The 24,130-nt window shown below is 44.6% G+C and overlaps 1 protein-coding gene across 3 annotated transcripts in view; it reads right to left on the bottom strand.

The window, feature by feature from the left end:
• Positions 1-261: 261 nt before the first annotated feature.
• RASGEF1B (RasGEF domain family member 1B) overlaps positions 262-24,130 on the bottom strand; it is a gene marked incomplete at its 3' end in the record, with an annotated part of 55,566 nt that continues 31,697 nt past the window's right edge. For 2 of the 3 annotated variants that reach the window (XM_081960414.1, XM_081960415.1), the window contains exons 5-14: positions 17,904-18,116; positions 16,997-17,071; positions 15,294-15,389; positions 14,096-14,198; positions 12,948-13,027; positions 11,726-11,821; positions 9,307-9,402; positions 7,065-7,188; positions 5,154-5,226; positions 262-1,954 (exon numbers count right to left, since the gene is read on the bottom strand). In XM_081960414.1, the coding sequence (XP_081816540.1) occupies positions 1,930-1,954; positions 5,154-5,226; positions 7,065-7,188; positions 9,307-9,402; positions 11,726-11,821; positions 12,948-13,027; positions 14,096-14,198; positions 15,294-15,389; positions 16,997-17,071; positions 17,904-18,116 (981 nt within the window). Of the gene's footprint in view, positions 1,955-5,149; positions 5,227-7,064; positions 7,189-9,306; positions 9,403-11,725; positions 11,822-12,947; positions 13,028-14,095; positions 14,199-15,293; positions 15,390-16,996; positions 17,072-17,903; positions 18,117-24,130 lie in introns of those variants that run through there. The other variant, XM_081960416.1, reaches the window with a different exon arrangement.

The following is a 24,130-nucleotide window of genomic DNA, read 5'->3' on the forward strand; positions in this document are numbered from 1 at the left end:
GCAAGAGGGGATCATGTGACACCCCCCCCCCGGACACTGCAACCGTCATAAATATGAGTCAGTTGCCAATTTTGATCAGGTGACCATGGGGATGTTGCAATGGTCTTAAGTGTGAAAAACAGTCGTAAGTCACTTCTTTTCAGTGCTGTTGTAACTTCAAACGGTCACTAAATGAATTGTTGTAAGACGAGGACCAGCTGTGTGTGTTACGGGACCTTACGTGCAAATTCACCCACAAAACCACAAACTGCAAGAAAGGAATAACAATCCAAACGATTTCTTTTTATTTATTATTAATTTTGAGGAATAGCATATTTCATACAAATCCCTTTTCTGGATACCACGTGTTAACGGAGAGGGAATTCTTTTCATTTTTCAGAATTTCTTGGTGAGGGCAATAGGGAGACTAAGCATTCAGAGCTACTAATAACATAACAGGACTTGTTTCATAGTCAAAGCAATTTTTCAAGGTTCTTGAAGCACCCCCCCACCCCCACCCCAAAAAACCAATGGAGCTTATAGCTGGAGACTCAGCTCGGAGAAACTTTCAATGGGTCTGTAGGATTTCAGAGTGTAAATTAGCATTGCTAGATCGGATATTATTTCCGTACATTTTTTATAAAAAAAAAAACCTGCAAAATCATAATTTATATCTACCTACAATCCCAGCAGGTGTTTTCCCCCTCCCCACCTCTCAAGGAGAAAACCAAATCAATTAATTCAATAATATAGAGAGTGAAGAAAAAGACGCAGAAAAGTACAGACGTTTTGGGAAAGTCCACATTACAAAATGTAAGCCAGTTCCAAACCTTCTTATTCTTATTCTTATTATTCTTCTGGCTCTACAACGAGTTAGTTTTGGAAAGAAACATTCGGTAAGCTAGTTTAAGAGGTCCCATCGATGAACGGCCTCAAAGGATGGAGTCCCGCTTTTATTCCAACGGGTTTCTCTTTCAAAATTGAACTCGGATTTATGGAGAAAGTCACGAAATGAAACTGACTGCTTCATGGCTAATTCAGTTGGCTTTGTAGCGCAGATGTGCCCAGATTGAAAAAAACAGCAACGATAACACACTGGAGAAGAAGGGATCGGAAGGGTGACATTTCTACATAGTCTAGCTACATTGGCTACCTAGCTTTCTAGACCTCTGCTTCTCCTAGCGCTATTGCGGAACTTAAAACTTCCAAAACATATCTAGTCCGAGTTGGCCAACCAGCAGCTAACTCGCAAACTAACAAACCAACAAGCAAAAATCCAGAGCACTTGTGCCTCTTTTTGTAACAATAAATAGCTGAACATCTTAGGAACCTCACAACAACACTGTGGTTGTGAGCCGTTATTCCCCTCAAGGGATGCAAAATGCAAAAAAAAAAAAAAGTTCCTAGATTTCTTTTTGACAAGAATCACCAGCGAAAAATCTTCCTCAGTTCCTGCGGCATCTGAACGAAGTCCAGTTGGCCTTGAATAGATTGAAGGGAAGTTCTACTTGGAATCCCGGTGGAAAGTACCAGAAATCTGATGAATGGCCTTTGCAGGTGGGGTGGGATGAGGAAGGAAGAGGGTGGGGAATCCCATCCAGGTACTTCAAAATGATTCACAGTAGATTCGGATCTTCAAAAGGCTTCCTTCACTGGGTTCTCCTTGATCGACCGCATGCCACCCAACTGGCCGTTTCATCTGGCAATCAGTGGGTAGGAGAAAGCTGCCTTTTCCTGACTCATGCCAGCTTGGCTGTCTTCTCAGCATCATGTCCCGGCTTGCTCTTCACCAACTTATTTAGCTCTCATTAACTTAAAAACGCGCCTCTTGGCCGTCAAGGGGAGGAGAAGAGGGATGGGTAAATAAATAAGAGACCTCAGCCATGGCCTTCAACCTAAGAACCCATGTCAAGATCATAGCAGCAACTGCGGGAAGCACCCAGTCACACGTTAACCTCTTCCCAGAAGCGTGGACCTGTAAGAGAGGAAACAGAGAAGAACGACCTTCCATTAGGACATCAAGAAGACACACATATGAGTTGGTCAATTGCTTTGAGCAGTAAGTCCTGCCTCCATCTGAATGGACATCAGGGCCAGTCTGCATGCTTTAAGACAGAGGTCACCAACCTTTCTCAATTCATAATTTTAAATCCCGAGGACCACTAATATGATCTGCCTAATGACAGGCTGGGTGGGCGTGGCAAGGTGGTCATTTGACTGGGTGGGCGTGAGCAACTCGATGTCACTCATGTCGAGGGGCGCAGCCTCTATTCGCCCCTCTTCGCCTGCCTGCCCGGGCTCCTTAGGGCCCCAACATTTTTTGGGGATGTGTATTTAATATCTTTTTAACTTTCGGGATGTGTGTTTTTTAATGTTGTACGCCGCCCTGAGTCCTTTGGGAGAAAGGCGGCATATAAATCCAATAAAACAAACAAACAAAACAAACAGGAAGCAGCTGTTGGAGCTCAGCAGCCTCCATGAGAAAGAGTTGGCAAAACAGCTGGCTCAGTTCAAATTGGATCTGACCAAGAAGGAGGGAAGGCCTGTGGGAGTGCAAGGCCAGGTACCGGCGCCTGGAGGCTCAGCGGGCTGAGATGGTCAGGCAGTTCCAGACCATGATGCAGTCCCACTGGAACGAGGCCCTCCGGCTCTTCTCCACCGGCGGCTCGTCCCTCCAGCCTTCGCCCAAAGCCCCCCACCAGGAGGCTGAAGCAGACCCCAAGTCAGAATTTCTGCCCCACTCCGACCCACACAAAAAGACCCCAAAGGGGGAGACTCTCTGCAGCAACACAAACCTTCATTGCACGTATCCAGCCCAGTTTGAGGACCCCTGATTTAGTGCAATATGTCCCGAAATGATGTCCCGGTGTTTGGAGGCCGTACGGGTCTGGATGGATGGCAACCGACTAAAACTCAACCCCTCCAAGACGGAGTGGCTGTGGCTTCCGGCCCCCCGGTTCAACCAGTTGCTTCCATCTCTGGCCATCGGGGGCGAGCAACTGGCCCCCGTGGAACGGGTGCGCAATTTGGGCGTCCTCCTGGATGCCCGGCTGTCCATGGATGACCATGTAACAGCCGTGGCAAGGGGGGCGTTCCATCAGGTTCGCCTAATGCGCCAATTGCGCCCCTTATTGGACCGGGATGCCCTACGCACAGTCACCCATGCGCTGGTGACGTCTCGCCTGGACTACGGCAATGCTCTCTACATGGGGCTTCCCTTGAGATGCACTCGGAGACTGCAGTTGGTCCAGAATGCGGCCGCGCGGGTGATTATGGGGAGGACTAGATACTCCCCTGTAACACCTCTCCTGCGTGAGCTGCACTGGCTTCCTGTAGTCTATCGAGTGCGTTTCAAGGTTTTGATTACGATCTTTAAAGCGCTTCATGGCACAGGACCTAGTTACATGCGGGATCGCATCCTGCCCCATACATCCCTACGACCAATCCGCTCACACAGAGAGGGACTTCTCCGGGTGCCGTCCACTAAACAGTGTCGGGGGGCGACACCCAGGAGCAGAGCCTTCTCTGTGATGGGCCCAGCCCTGTGGAATGACCTCCCCCGTGACATCAGGATTACTTCCGATCTCCGCTCCTTCCGTGTACAGCTTAAGACCCACCTTTTTCAATTATCTGGCCTGGCTCAACCGTAGTTTTTTCTTATTCCTCCTGACAGTCCTTTTAAATTTTAAATTGTGTTATTATTAAGGGGTATTTTAATGGCTGATTTTTTAACATTCTTAATGTGATGTAATTGTTACCTCCTCCGTGCATGTATGTCTTTGTATATGTGTGGATTTGCTGTTTATGTGTTTGCACATATGTTTTTATGTTTTATATGTTTTATTGTACGCCGCCCCGAGTCCTTTTTGGAGAGGGAGCGGCTAATAAATTAAAAAATTGTTAATTATTAAATTATTAATATAAAAAATGCAAATAATTATTTTGCAGATCACCAACATTTTCTCACGGACCACCAGCTGGTGACTGCTGCTTTAAAAGATGTACAGGCAGTCCTCGACTTACAGCCACAGTTGAGACCAACATTTGTGTTGCTAAGCGAGACATTTGTCAAATGAGCTCTGGCCTATTTTATGACCTTTCTTGCCACAGCTGTTAAGTGAATCATTGAAGTTGTTCCATTGGTAATACAGTGGTTAATCTGGCTTCCACCCATTGCCTTTGCTTGGACAAAGATTGGGACGCCGCAACCATCACAAATGAATACCAGTTGCCAAAGGTCCGAATTTTGATCATGTGACCCTGGGGTGTGTATGTGTGCTACAATGGTCATAAGTGTGAAAAACGGTCATAAGTCAATTTTTTTTCAGTGCTGTATCATCTTCAAACGGTCCCTAAATAAATGGTTGTAAGTCAAGGAATACTTGTCTAAAAAAGTGATACATATCATTCTTATTCTATAGAGAGGATAAAGAGTCATGGCTCCTATAAACAGCTGTGGCGGCGCAGTGGTTAGAATGCAGCATTGCAACCACCACCCACACGCATATGCACGCATCTCCCACATGCACCCCATGTATGCGCGACAGAGACTTCAAAATCAGCTGGCTGGCAGGAGGTGCGCGCACATGTGCAGTGGTGCTTAGCTAGGGCAGGGGTCGGCAACCTTAAATACTCAAAGAGCCACAAAGGTCCTAACCGGAAACCCCGCATTCATTTCTGGAGCCAACCGGAAGTCCGGTTCCCCCACCATAGAGTCTCCTCCTAGCACAGCATCCTTTTTCCTCTGCTGACTGGAAGTCCAGTTCTCCCACCATAGAGTCTCCTCCTAGTGCAGCATCCTTTTTCCTCTTCCTGTCCTAACCGAAAGCCCTATCAATTGTGGAGCCGACTGGCAACAAGGAGCCGCAGCAGAGGGATGAAAGAGCCACAGGCGGCTCCAGAGCCATGGGTTTATGACCCCTGAGCTAGGGCAACGGCTCGTGTGCCTATAGAGAGGGCTCCAGGCGCCGCCACCTGTGGCATGCATGCCATAGGTTCACCATCCTGGCCTTAGAGTGTGCTGTAAAGCATTATGAAGCGGCATATAAGTCTAAGTGCTATCGCTATTATTCTCCCAACAGGGGGGAAAAAAAACATTGGTAGCGAAGAGTCCAAATGCAAGAAGAAGAAACATTCAGCCTGTTTTTGGAAGCTGGACACCTTCAAGCACTCACCTGAGCATCTTCCACCTGTCTTTTTCAATGTGATTCTCTGGACCTTCACTTTCATACGAGGCCAAATAAAGTGCTGCAACCAGAAGAAAGAAAACATGAGCATTACAGGCATCTTCTAATGCCTTGAATTATGTTCCCCGTGGGAGAGCAACGCCGTGTCTTTTCAAATGTGTGGTCCTCAGGTCTTCAGGGGAAATAATTTTCTCATTCCGAATGGGGTTAAAAGCTTGCCTGAACTGGAGCACAAGTAATGGCTCGTAAATGAGATTCAGGGTTCTTTTATGGACATAGCATCCTTACCATGCTATTACGGAAGGAGGGGAAGATATGTTAGCTGCTTCTTCCTTCTCCCTTCCATTCTCTGAAAAACTGTCCCCAAAGCCTGGGAGATGCACCAAAAGGATTTTGGAAGCAATGCCAAAGTCTGCAAGATGGTGAAGGGGTTTTTTACCCTAGGACGTTTGGTGTTTTTGTCATGCAAGGATCTGGTATTGTGTAGTGGTAAACCACAAGCACTCTCTGCCCAATCAGTTCAGACAGGCAACACTAATCTAATAACAGAAATAATAGAATAACAGGGACCTTAGAGGTCTTCTAGTCCAACCCCCTGCTTAGGCAGGAAACCCTATACCACTTCAGACAAATGGTTATCCAACGTCTTCTTAAAGACTTCCAGTGTTGGAGCATTCAAACTTCTGGAGGCAAGCTGTTCCACTGATTAATTGCTCTCACTGTCAGGAAATTCCTCCTTAGTTCTAGGTTGCTTCTCTCCTTGGTTAGTTTCCACCCACTGCTTCCATCTGTGCCACAGCCCGTGGCATTGGAAGTCAGAAGGAAAATAAAAGTAGGCAATCACATATCACCCTGTGTATCAAAATAACTGTCATACAATATGCTGAACATGTCTATGGAGATTTTCAAGTCATCCAGGCCATGGTTGTCCCAAAGGTGCTTTTTTCAAGAGGCAACTGGAGTTTCTGGTTTTTCTTTGAAGACGTTTTGCTTCTCATCCAAGAAGCCTCTTCAGTTCTGATAGGATGGTGGGGAATGGAAGGATTTATACTCCTTGCAGACAGCTGGTCATTTTCATCCTTTTGTTAGTTGTTAGTTGTGAAGTCATGTCCGACCCATTGCAACCCCATGGACAATGTTCCTCCAGGCCTTCCTGTCTTCTACCATCCTCTGGAGTCCATTTAAGCTCATGCCTATGTCTTCGGTGACTCCATCCAGCCACCTCATTCTCTGTCGTCCCTTTCTTTTACTGCCCTCCATTGTTCCCAGCGTTAGGCTCTTCTCCAGGGAGTCCTTCCTTCTCATTAGGTGGCCAAAGTACTTGAGTTTCCTCTTCAGGATCTGGCCTTCTAAAGAGCAGTCAGGGTTGATCTCCTCTAGGACTGACCGGTTTGTCCAAGGGACTCGCTAGAGTCTTCTTCAGCATTATAGTTCAAAGGCCTCCATTCTTTGACGTTCAGCCTTTCTTATGGTCCAACCTTCACAGCCATCCATTGCAACTGAGAAAACCAGAGCCTTGACTATACGTTGCATCCTTTTAGTGAATCGTTAACGCCATCCATAGGTTTATCTGTATCTCAGGGTCATCTGTGGTGAAAATGGATGTGGAGCCTTGTTGGAACTGCTGAAAGGACTGTGTTGTGAGGTCATATCCCTCCCCCTCTGTTGGGAGAGGGCTGCTCAATGTTGACATAGATGGCCTCTTTGAATGCAAATGACCAGCCTTCTGCAAGGAGTATAAATCCTTCCATTCCCCCACCATCCCAGTCAGAACTGAAGACGTTTCTTGGATGAGAAGTGAAACGTCTTCAAAGAAAAACCCAGAAAAGCCCAGTTGCCTCTTGAAAAAAAGCACCTTTGGGACAACATGCGGAACCATTACAGGTGTTCTTCTCTTACCGTCCTCACTGAAAACTGGAACGGTGAGCAGGTATTGAAGGATTTTCCGGTCCCTCTCAAAAGGACATTCCACTTGCTTCCAGGTCATAAACTCACTCACTTGTTTCGCCAATTCCCAAAACTTCTGCAAGGAAGGAACAAAACAGGAAAAGCACATGAGCTAAGCAGGCAAAAGGGATCCATTGAAACAAGGCAATACGGTCGATTGCTTGGTTTCAGAAGGAAGGCAGATCATTAAACTGTTGCAATAAAGGACAGTATTTGTAGCCCAGGGTTGACATGACAGGGGCTTGTTTTCTTGCAGATGTTTCTGTCACTGCGTTTATTTGGTTTGCCAGCTGTGCTTACATTCCGAGTTATACGGTAGAGTGAACTGACTCTTATCTCTAAGCTTCACTGCGCATGTCACACATTCCACATTCTTTCTTTCACTTTACTTTCTTTTGTTCGTCTGCCAAGGCAGACAGGAACTCTGCCAAAATGCTAGTAAGTTTGTATTTTTACTTTCTTTACAATAAAATGTGTTTTCTTAGAATATATCTCGGGTTTATTTTTGCTTATTTAAGAAGTATGCTTCAAGGAAATGCCACGATTTATACCTCGTTAATTACATCCCTGACAGTTTCATTACCCTCCTCAGTAATATCATCAATGCTAGAAGGGAGTTGGGCTTGCTCTCAATTTACATTCTAGTGAATTGTTCTGTCAGTGTTGTGTGAGGTAGTCTTAAGAGGTGCTTTGATTTGGCTGTTTATTGTTTGTTTGCGGTACGTAGCTAACAATAAACAGCCCATGCAAAGAACCTCCAAGTTCCTGGCAGCTACCTCTCCCTGGTGTTCACGGACTCCCATATTTCTCGCTGGGAGAAAGAGCTGCTGGAGAAACTTCATCTGCTAGGTTTCACGGAGGATGCCTTGGGAAACTACGACCTCAAGGATGCCCAATTTAGGATAGTCCAACGGCTTGTGGACATTGATTTACAATATCTCCGAGCCAGAGCCAATAAAACTTGCTCCCCCCTGACTCTCAACCAAGTTAATAACTATGGATTGAGGATGGCTTCCTATTTTTATACCCTAACCATTCCCAAGTATAGAAGAGCTTTTTCCCTAGCTCGCTTCAATGTCTTGCCCTCAGCACTTCTGGATGGTCGTTACAAGAGGCTCCCGATTAATAAGCGGCTGTGCCCTTGTGACAGAGCCGAGGTTGAGACAGCGGAGCATGTCCTTCTATTTTGCCCTATGTACAGCGCGGACAGATCTAGGTTACTGTCTCTTCCTGAAATCGTCCCTTCTGGTCCTGATGGCTGTGATTTGTTTGTGCATTGCCTTGGGGATGTCTCCTCGTACATCACCTCTCAGGTTTCCAGGTTCTTCTTGAGAGCTGTGACCATTAGAGGAGAGAGCTGAATCCTCCCTTAGTTGGGGTTTTGGTGACTGGCTGCTGTGTCTCTTTTGTAGTGGTCGTGTTTTGGTCTGTGACTGTAAATAAAGTATTATTATTATTATTCCCACCAATAGTGACAGGGCAATTCACTAGATTATAAATGCAGAGCAAACTCCATTCCCCTTCCGGTACCGATGATGTAACCTACTTTGGGTAAAGAAACATCTGCAAGAAAACCACCAAGCTCAGAGAGCACCAAGGAGCCCTTATAACTCTTGCCTTTTGTAATTCTGCTCAAGTCCTACTCTTTCGTGCCTATAAAGGTAAAGGTTCCCCTCGCACATAGGTGCCAGTCGTTCCTGACTCTAGGAGGCGGTGCTCATCTCTGTTTCAAATCCGAAGAACCAGCTCTGTCCGAAGACGTCTCCGTGGTCATGTGGCCGGCATGACTCAACACCGAAGGCGCACGGAATGCTGTTACCTTCCCACCAAAGATGGTTCCTATTTTTTCTACTTGCATTTTTACATGCTTTCGAACTGCTAGGTTGGCAGAAGCTGGGATAAGTAATGGGAGCTCACTCAGTTACGCAACGCTAGGGATTCAGACCGTCGAACTGCCGACCTTTCTGATCGACAAGCTCAGCGTCTTAGCCACTGGGCCACTGCATCCCTCTCAGAGAAAACATAGGGCTCTTCAAAAAACCAACAATGGTTGGAAGGGAAGGAAACATATCAAAGCCTTGATGTAACCCATATAAAGTTTCTCCATCTGCATTCCAAAATCTAGACGGGGGTTTCTGCTACTGTGTTTAATTCAGTGAGGTCGGCATTTAAACCCCAAGCACGCACTACTTACTTCAAAATTGACATGGCCGTTGGGCAAGCGGTTGGCACAGCCCTCGTTGAGGAAGTAAATGTCCTTGATAAGCAGGCTGAAAAATGGGATCACAATCTAAAGGAAGAAAGGGAGGAAAAAGGGGAAAGAATCCAGATTAGCAACAGACCTGTCACTGGAACAAGAGGGGGGAAATCTATGTCTCATTCGGGATAAATAATGAACAAACTGCATCATGTTCGGGGCAGAGGTAGCTCCTTAAAGCTATACAAGAAGAGAGGCCACCGCTGAAGCTAAGCAGAAGATCCTTTGCTCGACTATCATCTCTGGTCAAACAATTCTTCTGCAGAACGTAACAGTTCCAGCATCCCCAGTAAGTCAGGGGTGGGGGTGGGATGGACCATGGCCCTTTATCATGTGTGGACTCAACTCCCAGAATTCCTGAGCCAGCCATTTTATGTCTTGTTTTATGACTAGTTGGACTTCAACTCCCAGAATTCCTGAGCCGGCCGTTTGATGATTTGTTTTATGACTTGTGGACTTCAACTCCCAGAATTCCTGAGCCAGCCATTTTATGTCTTGTTTTATGACTTGTTGGACTTCAATTCCCAGAATTCCTGAACCAGCCATTTTATGTCTTGTTTTATGACTTGTTGGATTTCAATTCCCAGAATTCCTGAGCCAGCCATTTTATGTCTTGTTTTATGACTTGTTGGACTTCAATTCCCAGAATTCCTGAGCCGGCCGTTTGAAGATTTGTTTTATGACTTGTGGACTTCAACTCCCAGAATTATGGGACTTTGACACCCAGAATCCCTCAGCTGGCCATGGTTCATGGTTCCTCATCTCTGCAGTATGCCAAACATTCAGTGTATTACATTATCCATAAGTTCTTTGCAACACACAAACACACACACAACTTCTACCGATCATCCGCTTGCAACGTAGTGCCCTCTAGATCAGGGGTCTCCAACCTTGGCAACTTTAAACTTGGAGGACTTCAACTCCTAGAATTCCAACTGTCTGGGGAATTCTGGGAGTTGAAATCCGCCAGGCTTAAGGTTTCCAAGGTTGGAGACCCCTGCTCTAGAGATCCCTGGCTATGTTGGCATTTATGCTGACCACTTTCTCCAATGTGAAGGAATATACCTCTCTGCCCAAGATTTGAATGGCCCTCAACCTGCTGGATTTCCATAAATTATTCCCATGCACCGAACCAAGGTATTTAGATGTTTTTCAGATGATTGCAGATATGGACATGTGTGTCACCCGTGGAATGATGTATTTTGAGTTTTTTGGGGTTGTTGCTGACATTTGTATTATTAATGATAATTGTTGTGGATCACCCAGAGTCACACGATGAGTGGGAGCCCAAATTAAATGGCTACCGTATTTTTCAGAGTATAAGACGCACCTTTTTTCCTCAAAAAAGAGGGTGAAAATCTGGGTGCATCTCATACACTGAATACAGCATTTTTGGCCTCCCGAAACCCCACCTCCTTTGCAAAAATGGCTGTGCATAGCCTTTAGGAGGCTTCCAGAGTGCTCCTGGGGGCTGGGGAGGACAAGAATAAGCAAAAAAAGGGCCATTTTTTGCTTGTTTTTGCCCCCCTCCCCCAGTACCCAGGAGGACTTTACAAGCCTCCTAAAGGCTATTCACACCCTTTTTTTGACAAAAAATGAGGCCATTTTAGGGAAAAACGTGCTGATTTTGGTAGGTCTGCGGAATGCAAATACTTTTTTTTAAATTTGCCTCTTCAAAATCTTGGTGCGTCTTATACTCCGGTGCGTCTTATACTCAGAAAAATACGGTAGATTAAATAAATACAGGTAGTCCACGATTTACGACAAAAAAATGAGTCCAAAATTTCCACTGATAAGCAAGGCAGTCAAGCCCCGTTTTTACAACCTTTATTGTCACCTCTATTAAGCGAATCACTGCAGTGGTTTAAGTGAATTTTGTGGTCATTAAGCGAATCTGGATTCTCCAAATTGACTTTGCTCATCAGAAACCAGCTGGGATGGTTGCAAATCGTGATCGCATCCTGGCACCCTGCGACCATTATAAATGCATGCCAGTTGCCAAATGCTGATCACATGACCATGGGAATACAGGTCATCGATCACTTTTGCGCCATGGTGGCACAGTGGTGAGAGTGCAGTACTGCAGGCTACTTCTGCTGACTGCCGGCTGCCTTCAATTCTGCAGTTCGAATCTCACCAGGTTCAAGGTTGACTCAGCCTTCTGGCCATCCGAGGTGGGTAAAATGAGGAGCCAGATTGCTGGAGGGCAAGAGGCTGACTCTGTAAATCACTTAGAGAGGGCTGTAAAGCAGTATATAAGTCTAAGTGCTATTGCTATTTTTAAGTGCCATTGTAACTTCAAACGAATATTTCTAAGTCAAAGACTGCCTGCACTTATCTCTTTCTCAGGCCGTACCTTCTCTCTGCTGCTGTGAGCTGTCAAAGATCTCTGGGTAGCCCCACGGAGCGCCGTGCGGTAATTGTAGAAATTGCTGGAGGGGTCCATTTGATGCTAGAAAAAGAAGTGGAAATGTAGAGAATTAGAATTTCGTGTCAGAAGCCCTAAAATTCCATCAAGGTATTGTTTTAGAAGTCCAGGTTTTAATCTGGGGGGACCATTTCCAATACAAAGCACACACTGAACAGTTTTGAAGTTAAGAGTCAAAACAGGTTATGGATCAAAAAAGCTAACCAGATCCTGAAAAAAAAAATCAGATGAAACAAATAGTTGTAAAATTTCATTTCTATCTGAAAGTGGTGATGATCAAAATTATTTGAAAGTAGCAACGGATGAATCAGCAAATACAAGGATGCATCTTCAAAAATCAAAATCCACTATGGTATCTTCCTGAAGTATTGGGACTAGAATAGAATAACAGAGTGGGAAGGGACCTTGGAGGTCTTCTAGTCCAACCCCCTGCTTAGGCAGGAAACTCTACACCATTTCAGACAAATGGTTATCCAACATCTTCTTAAAAACTTCCAGTGTTGGAGAATTCACAACTTCTGAAGACATGTTGTTTCACTGATTAATTGTTCTAACTGTCAGGAAATTTCTCTTCAGTTCTAAGTTGCTTCTCTCCATGATTAGTTTCCACCCATTGCTTCTTGTTCTACCCTCAGGTGCCTTGGAGAATAGCTTGACTCTCTCTTCTTTGTGGCAAACCCTTGGATAATGGAACACTGCTATCATGTCTCCCCTGGTCCTTCTTTTCATTAAACTACTAGACAATCTAAGGATTCCCAACCTAAGATCAGGCAGGCTGGGAATTCTGGGTTTTGCAGTTTCAATATATCTAGCCAGAGCATCTGACATAACAGTACATACACTTAACAGTATATCAGATAAGAAAATGCACTCAGGACATTTATTTGGTTTTCCCCTTTAACAGAACGAACATCAGAGACAATAAATTCACTGCTGAATCATAAAGAAGTTCTAGCAATCTCCAACACCTCATCACCTCTGTACAACTGGATAACTGAAGAAGCTTCTTGCCTGAGAAGTGAAACATCTTCAAGGAAAAACAAAGTCCAGTTGCTTTTTTAAAAGCACGTTTGGCACATCCATAACCCGGATGACTGAGAATCTCCACAGATAACTGGCTCAAAGATTCCGATTAAAAAGTCAAACTCACCTCCAGAATGTCAAACTTCGCCGTCTTGACTTTTGACCAAGTTTTCTTTAATCTGGAGACAGGAGTCATGTTCATTCCAGCTTTTATTTCAAAGTGTAGAAGGAAAGAGAAGATCAGAGATCAGAGTTAAACATACACAGCTGTATTTTGAGGCCATTTTTTCCCAAAATGAGGAAAAAAATTAAACAACCACTAAGATATCTACTTTTTCCAGTTTTCTTTTTTCATCCAATTACAACAAATTATCCTAAAACGTAAACATTTTAAAAATGCAATCATGGTTAACATTTTATGGATAGCATTTTAGAAAGTTGTGTTCCTTCCTAGACTCGTGATTCGTAAGAATTTTGGGCATAGATTTCTAGCTACCAACTCCTTTAATTGAAATCTGTTCCAAGAGAAATTTGTGGTGGATCTCCCTTGCTTTCCTGCCAGAGGACACGTATAAAGTAAGCTTTGAAAAATGTTTCACAAGTGTTAAGTAACCTCCAATTTATACGAGACAGAAGTAAACTCATCTTGAAGCCAAAGCCTTAAAACATGGCACCCATTTTTAACGCAGGCCATGCATTATCAGCTTATGTGAGGGATCTTGGCTGGGTTTTCCATCTTTGAGGTAAAACTAGGCTGGGCAAGGACATATTTTGGGCCTGAAAAGTCACTATGGGGAAGATGAGAAAGAAGGGACAAAGAGGCACATCAAGAGTTGCTTTCTCTACTCTATTACTCTATTATTTTAAGGCAACCTTAACCTTAGCAGATGTGTGGACTTCAACTCCCAGAATTCCCCAGACAGCATAGAGAGTTGAAGTCTACACATCTTCAAATTGTCAAGGTTGAGAAGCACCCATTTAAGACTTAAAATTCCTAGAAATCCTAGGAAACGGGTTGGATTCAGCCGGTTCGGGCTGGTTCGGGCAAACCAGTAGCTCCGACGATCAGCTGAGAGCAAAATACGTGATCACCGAACTGGTTGTTAAACCAGCAAGATTCCAACACTGCTAGTAACCCTAACAAATGTGGAGGCGACCAGGTTATCCAACATGACCCAGAAGCTTTGGGGCAGAATTGAAGGAGAAACACCTAAGCACTTTTTTCAGAGCAAAACGTAAAGGAAACGGATGGAAAGCATTCTTGTTTATACTCACAAATAATAGCCATTAAAGAGTTAAAGTTGCCGATGTTGAAACACTCTCGGGCGACGTCAATGAAGTATTCTATCATTTTTGCTCTGTGTTTTTTCTTTATAGGCTGTGAGAGAGCAAAACACAACGTGATTTAGCTGAGAACGTGATCTCTGAGCTTTTTAGAGGAGGGGGTCACCAACCTTTCGGACCTCAGCAACCACTAAATTCATAATTTTAAATCCTGCGGACCACTAATATGATCTGCCCAATGACAGGCTGGGTGGACGTGGCCAACTCACTGTCACTCACATTGAGGGGCGCCTTGCCAGCCTCTAATTGCCACTCCTTGCCTGCCCATCTGGGCTACTTAAGGCCCCAACAGGAAGCAGTTGCTGGAGCTAAGCAGCTTCCATGAGAAAGAGTTGGCAAAAGAGCTCAATTCAAATTGGATCTGACCAAGAAGGAGGCTCAGCAGAAGCACCTCACTGAGGACTAGGAGCATAGGCTTTCCAAGCAGAGGGAAGGCCTGCGGGAGTGCAAGGCCAGGTACCGGCGCCTGGAGGCTCAGTGGGCTGAGATGGTCAGCCAGTTGCAGGCCACGATGCAGTCCCACTGGAAAAAGTCCCTCCAGCTCCTTGCCACCAGCAGCGCTTCCCTCCAGCCTTCGCCCAAAGCCCCCCACCAGGAGGCTGAAGCAGACTCCAAGTCGGAATTTATGCCCCCCTCTGATCCACACAAAAAGACCCCGAAGGGGGAGACACTCTGCAGCAATACTAATATGCCAAAGGTGCACAGAACACTGTTACCATCCGACCAAAGTGGTACCTATTAATCTACTTGCATTTGCATGCTTTCAAACTCCTAGACAGGCAGGAGCAAGAACGGGAGCTCACCCTGTCACACAGCACTTGGGTCTCAAACCCGGGCTGTCAGCTTTCCAAAAATACACCCACCGACATGTAGTGTAAGCAAGGACATCACAAGAACATTCAAGTAAATCAACCGGATGCATTTGTATAGCGAGGAACAATTACCAGTGTGAAGGCCATTCAAACAAAAACTACAACCTCAAGGGGGTTTGTTGCAGAGTTTTACTTCTGCATCATACAATCTTGTGCATAGAATATAGCTCCCAGCTGGTCTCTGTGGTTTGATCAGAGCGGAAGGAAGGAAGGGCAATGAGCATACAGAAGGAAGACCAATGAACAGTTTGGCTTACCATACATATTTCTGTGGCAACCAGATAACTCAGTCTATTGAACCATTCCACGTAAGCTTCCAGATTCCGAGACTTCTTCCGATCTCCATAAGAACTCTGAGAAGGAAACAAAAATCAGGCATTCACGTCTCATGCCATGAAATTTTAAGAAGTGGTAGCATCTGCCCAAGCCAATTTGGGCTCGGAAACGAAATATGGCTGATCCTGATTAGTACAGGTAGTCCTCGACTTACGACAATTGGGCCGAACATTTATGTCGCTAAGTGAGACATGTGTTAATTGACTTTTACCCCATTTTACAACTTTTCTTGCTGCGTTTGTTAAGGGAATCACTGCAGTCATTAAATGAATAACACAGATGTTAAATGAATAACACAGCTGTTAAATGAATCTGGTTTCTCCACTGACTTTGATTGTCAGAGGGTGGCAAAAGGGGATGGAATGATCCTGGGACGTTGTAACAGTCATAAATGAGTTGCCAAGTATCTGAATTTTGATCGCGTGACTATGGGGATGACGCAACGGTCCTAAGTGTGAAAAATGGTCATGTCACTTTTTCCAGTGTTGTTGGAACTTTGAATGGTCACTAAATGCGCATGTCTTGGTATGTGTTTTTGTAATGTGTGTGTCTTGTCTATATATTTATTTCATATGTTTTGCTGTACGCCGCCCCGAGTCCTTCGGGAGAGGGTGCGGCTAAGAAATAAATATTTATTATTATTATTTATTATTATTAAATGGACTTTTGTAAGTTGAGGTCTACCTGTACTGCTAGGACCAACCATTAGTAGATCCTACTAATTTATCACTTGGGAAGTTGAAGTAACTTACCAAAAAGTAGCAATCGTAAATCACCCTATGGTATTGCAAATCATAATAATAGAAAATACCACAATAAGGCAGTAGTATCAATCAGCAGATCCAGTAATCCAACATATGTACCTCTTTGCTGTACTCCATGTCTCCTTTTTATTATGCAACGCTCTACAGCAGTGTTTCTCAACCTTCACTTCTTTTAAGTTGTGTGGACTTCAACTCCCAGAATTCTCAGTCAGCATGCTGGCTGGGGAATTCTGGGATTTGAAGTCCACACATCTTAAAGATACCAAAGCTCAGAAACAGTGCTTTGTAGCAAATCCTACTCAACCTGTTTCTCTTTAGACATGTTGACTCACCACCACCCAGCACCAATGGGTAATGGCATGCTGGGTGAGTATACTGGTAAATATACTGGTTAACTGGTAAGGAGGAGTTGTAGTCGCAACAGATCTGCATGGTGCCAGAATGAGAAAACTCATTTGGAAAACTAAACTGGGGGGGGGGGGGGCAGACACCAGTTACACATGTTAACATTGGAGATGATGAGAGACACATTTATTGGGCAAATATTTTAATGCAAATTTACCCATATGCACTTTCTGAATTTATCTGCAACAGTGGCGAATATCTGTCTGAACTTTCCATTGAAATCCTGTACTTAACTTGCACAAAAGTCCATTGTTTGAGGAGACATTTTTTGCAAAACTCTGTGCTGTAAGATACATGTATGTAAGAATGTGTGGGACCCTTTGAGAGAGTTGAAGAAAAGTGCAATTCGTGTGGCGTTTAGCACAAGTGAAAAACCAAGTATAAATTAGTCCCCTGGTTCATCCAATCCAAGCCGGCGATTTTTACCACAGTTTATAATTGTTCTTGTTATTCACCTTCTCGTTGTCCAGAGTGTCCTTCTGTACAAAAGCTTGGACAAATTCTTGTGGTCCAATATAACTAAGCCTCTCCTGAAAGAAAGGAAGAAAAATTCCACTCATGGTCAACGTTCATCCTTGTATAAGTGTTGAGACTCTAGAAAGAGTGCAGAGAAGAGCAACCAAGATGATTAGGGGACTGGAGGCTAAAACATATGAAGAACGGTTGCAGGAACTGGGTATGTCTAGTTTAATGAAAAGAAGGACCAAGGGAGACATGATAGCAGTCTTCCAATATCTCAGGGGCTGCCACAAAGAAGAGGGAGTCAAACTATTCTCCAAAGCACCTGAGGGTAGAACAAGAAGCAATGGGTGGAAACTAATCAAGGAGAGAAGCAACTTAGAACTGAGGAGAAATTTCCTAACAGGGAGAACAATTAATCATTGGAACAGCTTGCCTCCAGAGGTTGTGAATGCCCCAACACTTTTTAAGAAGAAGTTGGATAACCATTTGTCTGAGATAGTATAGTATATCCTGCCTAAGCAGGGTGTTGGACTAGAAGACCCTCCACTCCGCCATGGTGCAGGAGGCCGAGTAGGCCACGCCCACCCAGCAACCAGGCAGAGAACCGCTTGCTAACATTTTAGAATCCCGCCACTGGATGTATTGCTTGGAAACTTGACAGGAGCGTTGTCACCTTCCCACCAAAGTGGTACCTATTTATCTACTTGCAGCTGCATGCTTTTGAACTGCATTTGGCTCACCCCGTCGCATAGCGCTCGGGTCTCGAACCCCTGGGCTGCCAGCTTTCCGGCTAACAAGCCAAGCGCCTTAACTAACAAGCCACCATGCCTCCCTTTGTAGAAAACCACTGAGAAAAATGATCAAACAAGAGTAAGATATAGAGCGGGGGAATAAACTTACAAGCTCTATGTGAGTCAGCTGCTGGGCTAACATGTAAGGGTCACTGCAGACCGTGAAGATATCTCGTTGGATGGCCTGAGGTTTGGTCTTTAATACCGTCAGCCTATCGGTTGAAGTAGCATTGATTTTTGCAAGAACTTCCTCATATTGGTTAAGAGAGGCCAGCTTACGAATGAGGTTCTGGATGATTTGCTGCACGTTTTTCCGATAGGCCTGGAAAGAGACGGAAAGAGAAATAATGAAAAGGGATCTTTTTTTTTAAAATACCTTAATTGCTTTCTGTTGGTGGAGCTTACACATAACAGTATGCCAGAAGATGTCTTCCACTCATGATGCGTTTGAGCGTCTGAAGTCTGTTCAGACTGTCTGTCTGCGGGGTGGAAGGCTGTTTTTACCTCCCCAGATGCAGTCTCCATGGTAGAGGGGCCGCATGTCAGCTCCAGAGAGCCCAGAGGCCCGGAGCTGCCATTCAGGGGTGGGGAGACGGAGACTGGGCCAGCTGCCAAGACTCGTGCTTACCAGGTGGAGATCTCCCTCCTCCACAAACAGTCCAGCTGAGAACTCTACATAACTCTTCATGACTGACTGACGGGAGGTTTCCACTGAGAACATTCCAGAACCGAGAACTGACTGAGATCAATCCATGATTGATTGCCGGGTGGTTTTCACTCTGGGTCAAGAAGTGATGGGTGTGCAGGGTTGGGGTTTAGCCTAATTACCAGGTAACTATAAAAGGTGGTGGGGAGCATCGATGACAATTTATTCATTGCCTTAGTGCTTTGTTGGTCAGTTGGTGCCGGAGGAAGATAAACTGCATTTTCAAACCGTCTCTTTCTTTGGCTGTTTTCATTAACCCTTCGGAACCTGACAGTCACGTTTTCACTTGTATCCTGCCTTTATTATTTATTAATTAATTATAATATTACATATTATATTACAAATAATTCAAGGTGGCGAGCACGTCCAACACACTTCCTCCTTCAGTTTTTCCCCACAGGAACAACCCTGTGAGGTGGGCTGAGAGAGAATGATTGTCCTAAAGTCACTCAGGTGGCTTTCATGGCTAAGGCAGGACTTGAACTCACGATCCCTTGCTTTCTAGCCTACTGCCTTAACTACTAGACCAGAGATGGTGAACCCCTGTCGGCACCGAATGCCGAAAAGGAGCGCGTGTGCTCACGTATGTCAGGGCCGCAATCCGGAAGAGGAGCTGCCCAGGGGGGCATGCTCACGCCGCAAAGCGGGAGACCAGCTCTTCCCGTTTCTGGCACTGCATGAAGTCCAGCTGATTGTCATGCATGCATGGATGCCAGAAATCCAGAAAAGGAACAGGCAACGCCATGCGTGCCAGGCAACATGGCTCCGCGTGCCCCTTCGCACACGCCTGCCATAGGTTCCGGCATCATGGTACTAGACCAAACTGGCTCCCTGTTGCTTCGCAACCAAAGAGAATTGGAAACCACAATCTTTTGAAGACTTCTAAATGCCAGCAATCACGATTTCTAGTGGAATCTGAACCCAGAATTCTGTTTTCACTTTTGTGCTTACTTTTTTTTTTACAATTTTTAAATGCACTGTGGCTTTCTTCTTACTCTCCTTGGAATTATTAGATGATATACAAAAAAAAAAAAAAAAAAAAACCCACCAAAAATGATGAGCGACATATGTATATTTTGACTAGCTTGATTAGCAAGCAACTGTTAAATCAAAACCCTTTTTAAAAAGAGGACGTTTTCTTATTTTCTCATGACAGCGCTACAGGCATTACTTTATTCAGAAAGTAGAAAGGGGTGGAAAACGAAGGGCGAGATGTCATAATAAGAGGTAAAAATCAATTGGAGCACTTTCCAATTGTGGGCAGGGGTCAGAGGTGTCGTTCAGCAGGTTCTGACCAGTTCTGGGGAACCGGTAGCAGAAATTTTGAGTAGTTCAGAGAACCGGTAAATATCACCCCTGACTGGCCCCATCCCCATCTATTCTCTGCCTCCCGAGTCTCAGCTGATGGGGAGGGAATGGAGATTTTGCAGTATCCTTCCCCTGGAGTGAGGTGGAGTGGAGATTTTGCAGTATCCTTCCCCTGGAGTGGGGAGGGAATAGAGATTTTGCAGTATCCTTCCCCTGGAGTGGGAAGGGAATGGAGATTTTGCAGTATCCTTCCCCTGGAGTGAGGTGGAGTGGAGATTTTGCAGTATCCTTCCCCTGGAGTGGGGAGGGAATAGAGATTTTGCAGTATCCTTCCCCTGGAGTGGGAAGGGAATGGAGATTTTGCAGTATCCTTCCCCTGGAGTGGGAAGGGAATGGAGATTTTGCAGTATCCTTCCCCTGGAGTGGGGAGGGAATAGAGATTTTGCAGTATCCTTCCCCTGGAGTGGGAAGGGAATAGAGATTTTGCAGTATCCTTCCCCTGGAGTGGGAAGGGAATGGAGATTTTGCAGTATCCTTCCCTGCAGTGGGGAGGGAATGGAGATTTTGCAGTATCCTTCCCCTGGAGTGGGAAGGGAATGGAGATTTTGCAGTATCCTTCCCCTGGAGTGGGGTGGGAATGGGGTTTTCGCAGTATCCTTCCCCTGCCATGCCCACCAAACTATGCCCACCAATCTATCCCCACCAAACCATGCCATGCCCATCAAGCCATGCCGCAGACACAGAACCGGTAGTAAGAAAATTTGAATCCTACCACTGGTAGGGGTGCCACATTTCTTGCTGCGTGGACACAGCCAGTGCCTTAGATTTCTTACTACTCTTGGTAAGAATGCCAACCTGATGCTTTTGCAGGCACAGGGGTGTGTGGCTGCATAACTGCAGGAGAAAATTCTCACCAGGACGTATTGCTAACCATATCAATCTGCTGGGTTGCGAAATGAAGAAATGATATTCCTGTCATGACTTGAGTCTGTCAAGTCTCACTGTATTTTTTTTTAAAAAAAGAATTGGCGAGTTTCTTGTACCCCACTGAGTTATTCCACCTCAACCGACTAAATCCCGTAAAGCTGACGAGGAGGGAGAGAGACAGCGGGAGCAGCAGGTATAAAAACCAAGCTTCATCAAATATAAAAACTGGGATATTCTGGGAAGCTCCCTCCCAAGTAGGGGATGACAATGATGGATCTGGTCTGTTTATTTTGCAACTGGAATGTCGTGTGCAGATGTTACTGTAAACAAAGAAGATCACGTGACTATGGGGATGCTGCAAAGGTTATAACTGTGAGAAACGGTCCTAAGACACTTTTTCCGGTGCCGTTGTGACTTTGAACGGTCACTAAATGAACTGTTATAAGTCGAGGACTACCTGTGCTATAGTGGACGCAACTCAGGATGTGACATTTGTTCTTGGGGGGGGGGGGAACCCCAACGGAGGTAGTCCTCAATTTACGACCACAATCGAGTCCAAAATTTCCATTGTTAAGCAAGAACAGCTGTAAGGGGAATCTTGCTCCATTTTACGATCTATCTTTGCCACGGTTGCTAAGTGAATCACTGCAGTTACGGTTGGTAAGTGAATCTGGCTTCCCTTCTGACTTTTGCTTGTCAGAAGGTTGCAAAAAAGGATCACGTGACCTCAGGGCACTGAGGATGCTACCATTGTCATCTGAAAAACAGTCATAAATCACTTTTTTCAGCACCACTGCAACCTCAGGCAGTCACTAAACAGAGAGTTGTAAGTCTCTATTATGCTTCGAAGCTCGCTTTTTTCATGTGCAGAAGACAAGCTCATGCATGCAGTTTTCTAAGGAATACATTTTTAAAAAAAAAATGGAAGCAAAGAATTAGGCAGGTACTAAAGGAAGCTAAAGCGGAGATCCAGGATTAAAATTTACTTCTGACTCATCTGCACTGTCTCTTTGTACTATGAAAAACATGATTTTGTAAGCCTATCCCTTAAAACAGGGGTGTCCAAACTTGGGAACTTTAAGACTTGTGGACTTCAACTCCCAGAATTCCCCAGCCAGCAAGTCTTAAAGTTCCCAAGTTTGGACACCCCTGCATTAACTGAAAGGAAATAATGGCATCGTATTCACCAGTTTTCAAAGGATTCTCATTCGTGTAGTCATTCTATCATCCACAGGGAAGCTAGAGAAAATAGGTGTCCTGCCAGAGAGGTGAGGTGTCCCAGCTTGGTCTCCCTTTAATGCACAAATTTGGGGTAGCCCAACAATTCTGGGAGTTGAAGTCCACAAGTCTTAACGTTCCCAAGTTTGGACACCCCTGCCTTAGAAAGAAAAGAAAAGAATGAAAAGAGAAAAGGAAAAGAAAGAGAAAGAAAAAAGAAAAGAAAGAGAAGAGAGAAGAAAAGAAAAGAAAAAGTGGGGATAGAAACTAAAGCAACAGGAGAGAGAGAGAAATGAGATGATTCCAATTAAGTTGTCCACCACAGGCCCTTCCAGCAAAAACCTTTCTTTTTCTAGCTTCACCTCTTCCGTCAACAGACTTTGCTTGTGGCTATGTGACCACATCGTTTGCGCAAGCTGAGTTTCCAACACAACTGACTTGCCAGCATTTTTGAGGCTATGATGCAACTTTAGCAAGAAAGCCATAGAAACCAACTTGCGATCTGGAGGATAACTTCTCATGGACATCCATGCTGCGCGAGAGAGAACAGATCTATCTATCTATCTATCATCTATCTATCTATCTATCTATCTATCTATCTATCTATCTATCTATCTATCTATCTATCTATCTATCTATCATCTATCTATCTATCATCTATCTATCTATCATCTATTTATCTATCTATCTATCATCTATCCATCTATCTATCATCTATCTATCTATCTATCCGTCTATCATCTATCTATCTATCTATCTATCTATCTATCTATCTATCTATCTATCTATCATCTATCTATCATCTATCTATCTTTATCTATCTTTATCTATCTATCATCTATCTATCTATCATCTATCCATCTATCTATCATCTATCTATCTATCATCTAACTATCTTTATCTATCTATCTATCTATCTATCTATCTATCTATCTATCTATCATCTATCTATCTATCTTTATCTATCTTTATCTATCTATCATCTATCTGTCTGTCTGTCTGTCTGTCTATCCTTTTAGATTTTAATTCTTAAATCAAAGCTTTTTTTTTTCAAAAAAAGGAAAACAAAATTTAAACTTCTGATTAAAAGGTTGGGATCAAGCTGTAAAAAGACAATAGAGGCGAGTGAAGGACCTTGGTGTCTTGCATGCTAGGCATATTTTCAGGGTGCCTAAAGACAAGAAATACATCATGTCTGAGTTTCTGGGGGGGAAATCAGGAAACTATAGGGGAGGGCAATTTATTTACTTTCATTTCTTCCACTCCCCCTGATTCTTCTTCCTGGTCACATTCTATCTCTCATGCCCTAGAGGGACAGAGACAACTGAAAAGGACATTAGAGGCTGGCACTATAGCTGTTTTTAATCATACAGAATAGAAAAGAACAAGCGTATCAAACTCAAGGCCCGGGGGCCAGATCCAACCCAGGGGCTGCTTAGATCCGGCCCACCGGGTTACCCTGGAAACAGCAAAGGACTGGCCCGTGGCGCCTCTGCCAGTGAAAACAGAGCTCGGGAGGGCTGGAGCACATTTTTGATGGCAGAGGGTTGCAGGAGGCCATACCAGCCAAAAACGGAGCTCGGAAGCCCGTTTTCACTGGCACTCGGGCCACTACAGGTGCCCCTAACATGAGTGACGTCGAGCTGACCACACCCACCCTGGTCATGCCCCCCACCCACCCCAAGGTCAAATACAACCCTGATGTGGCCCTCAATGAAAATGAGTTTGACATCCCTGGAACAAAATGAATGAACTGGGAGGGACCTTGAGGTCCTCTAGTCCAGCTCCCTGCTCAAGCAGAAGGACCCATACTATTTCAGATAGGTAAGTGACTGTGTAGTCTCTTCTTTAAAAAAAAGATCCAGCGATGCAGTGCCTACAATTTCTGGAGGCAAGCTGTTCCACTGGTTAATTGTCTCACTGTCAGGAAGTTATGGCAAGGACAATAAAAATGTACATGAATAGTGAAAATAACAGGTGTTGCTTTTTGAATACCCAAACTAAAAATATACATCCAAATACAGGTAGCCCTCAACTTACGACAGCTCGAGGTTACAACGGCATTGAAAAAAGTGACTTATGACCACTTTGCACACTTATGACCTTCGTAGCATCCGCATGATCAAAACTGAGAGAACGGTTCATACTTATCGGGGGGATAAAGGGCCCCAAGCCAT

The sequence above is a fragment of the Natrix helvetica genome, assembly GCF_964273705.1.
Source record: "Natrix helvetica genome assembly, chromosome: 7".
NCBI classification, from domain to species: domain Eukaryota; kingdom Metazoa; phylum Chordata; class Lepidosauria; order Squamata; family Natricidae; genus Natrix; species Natrix helvetica.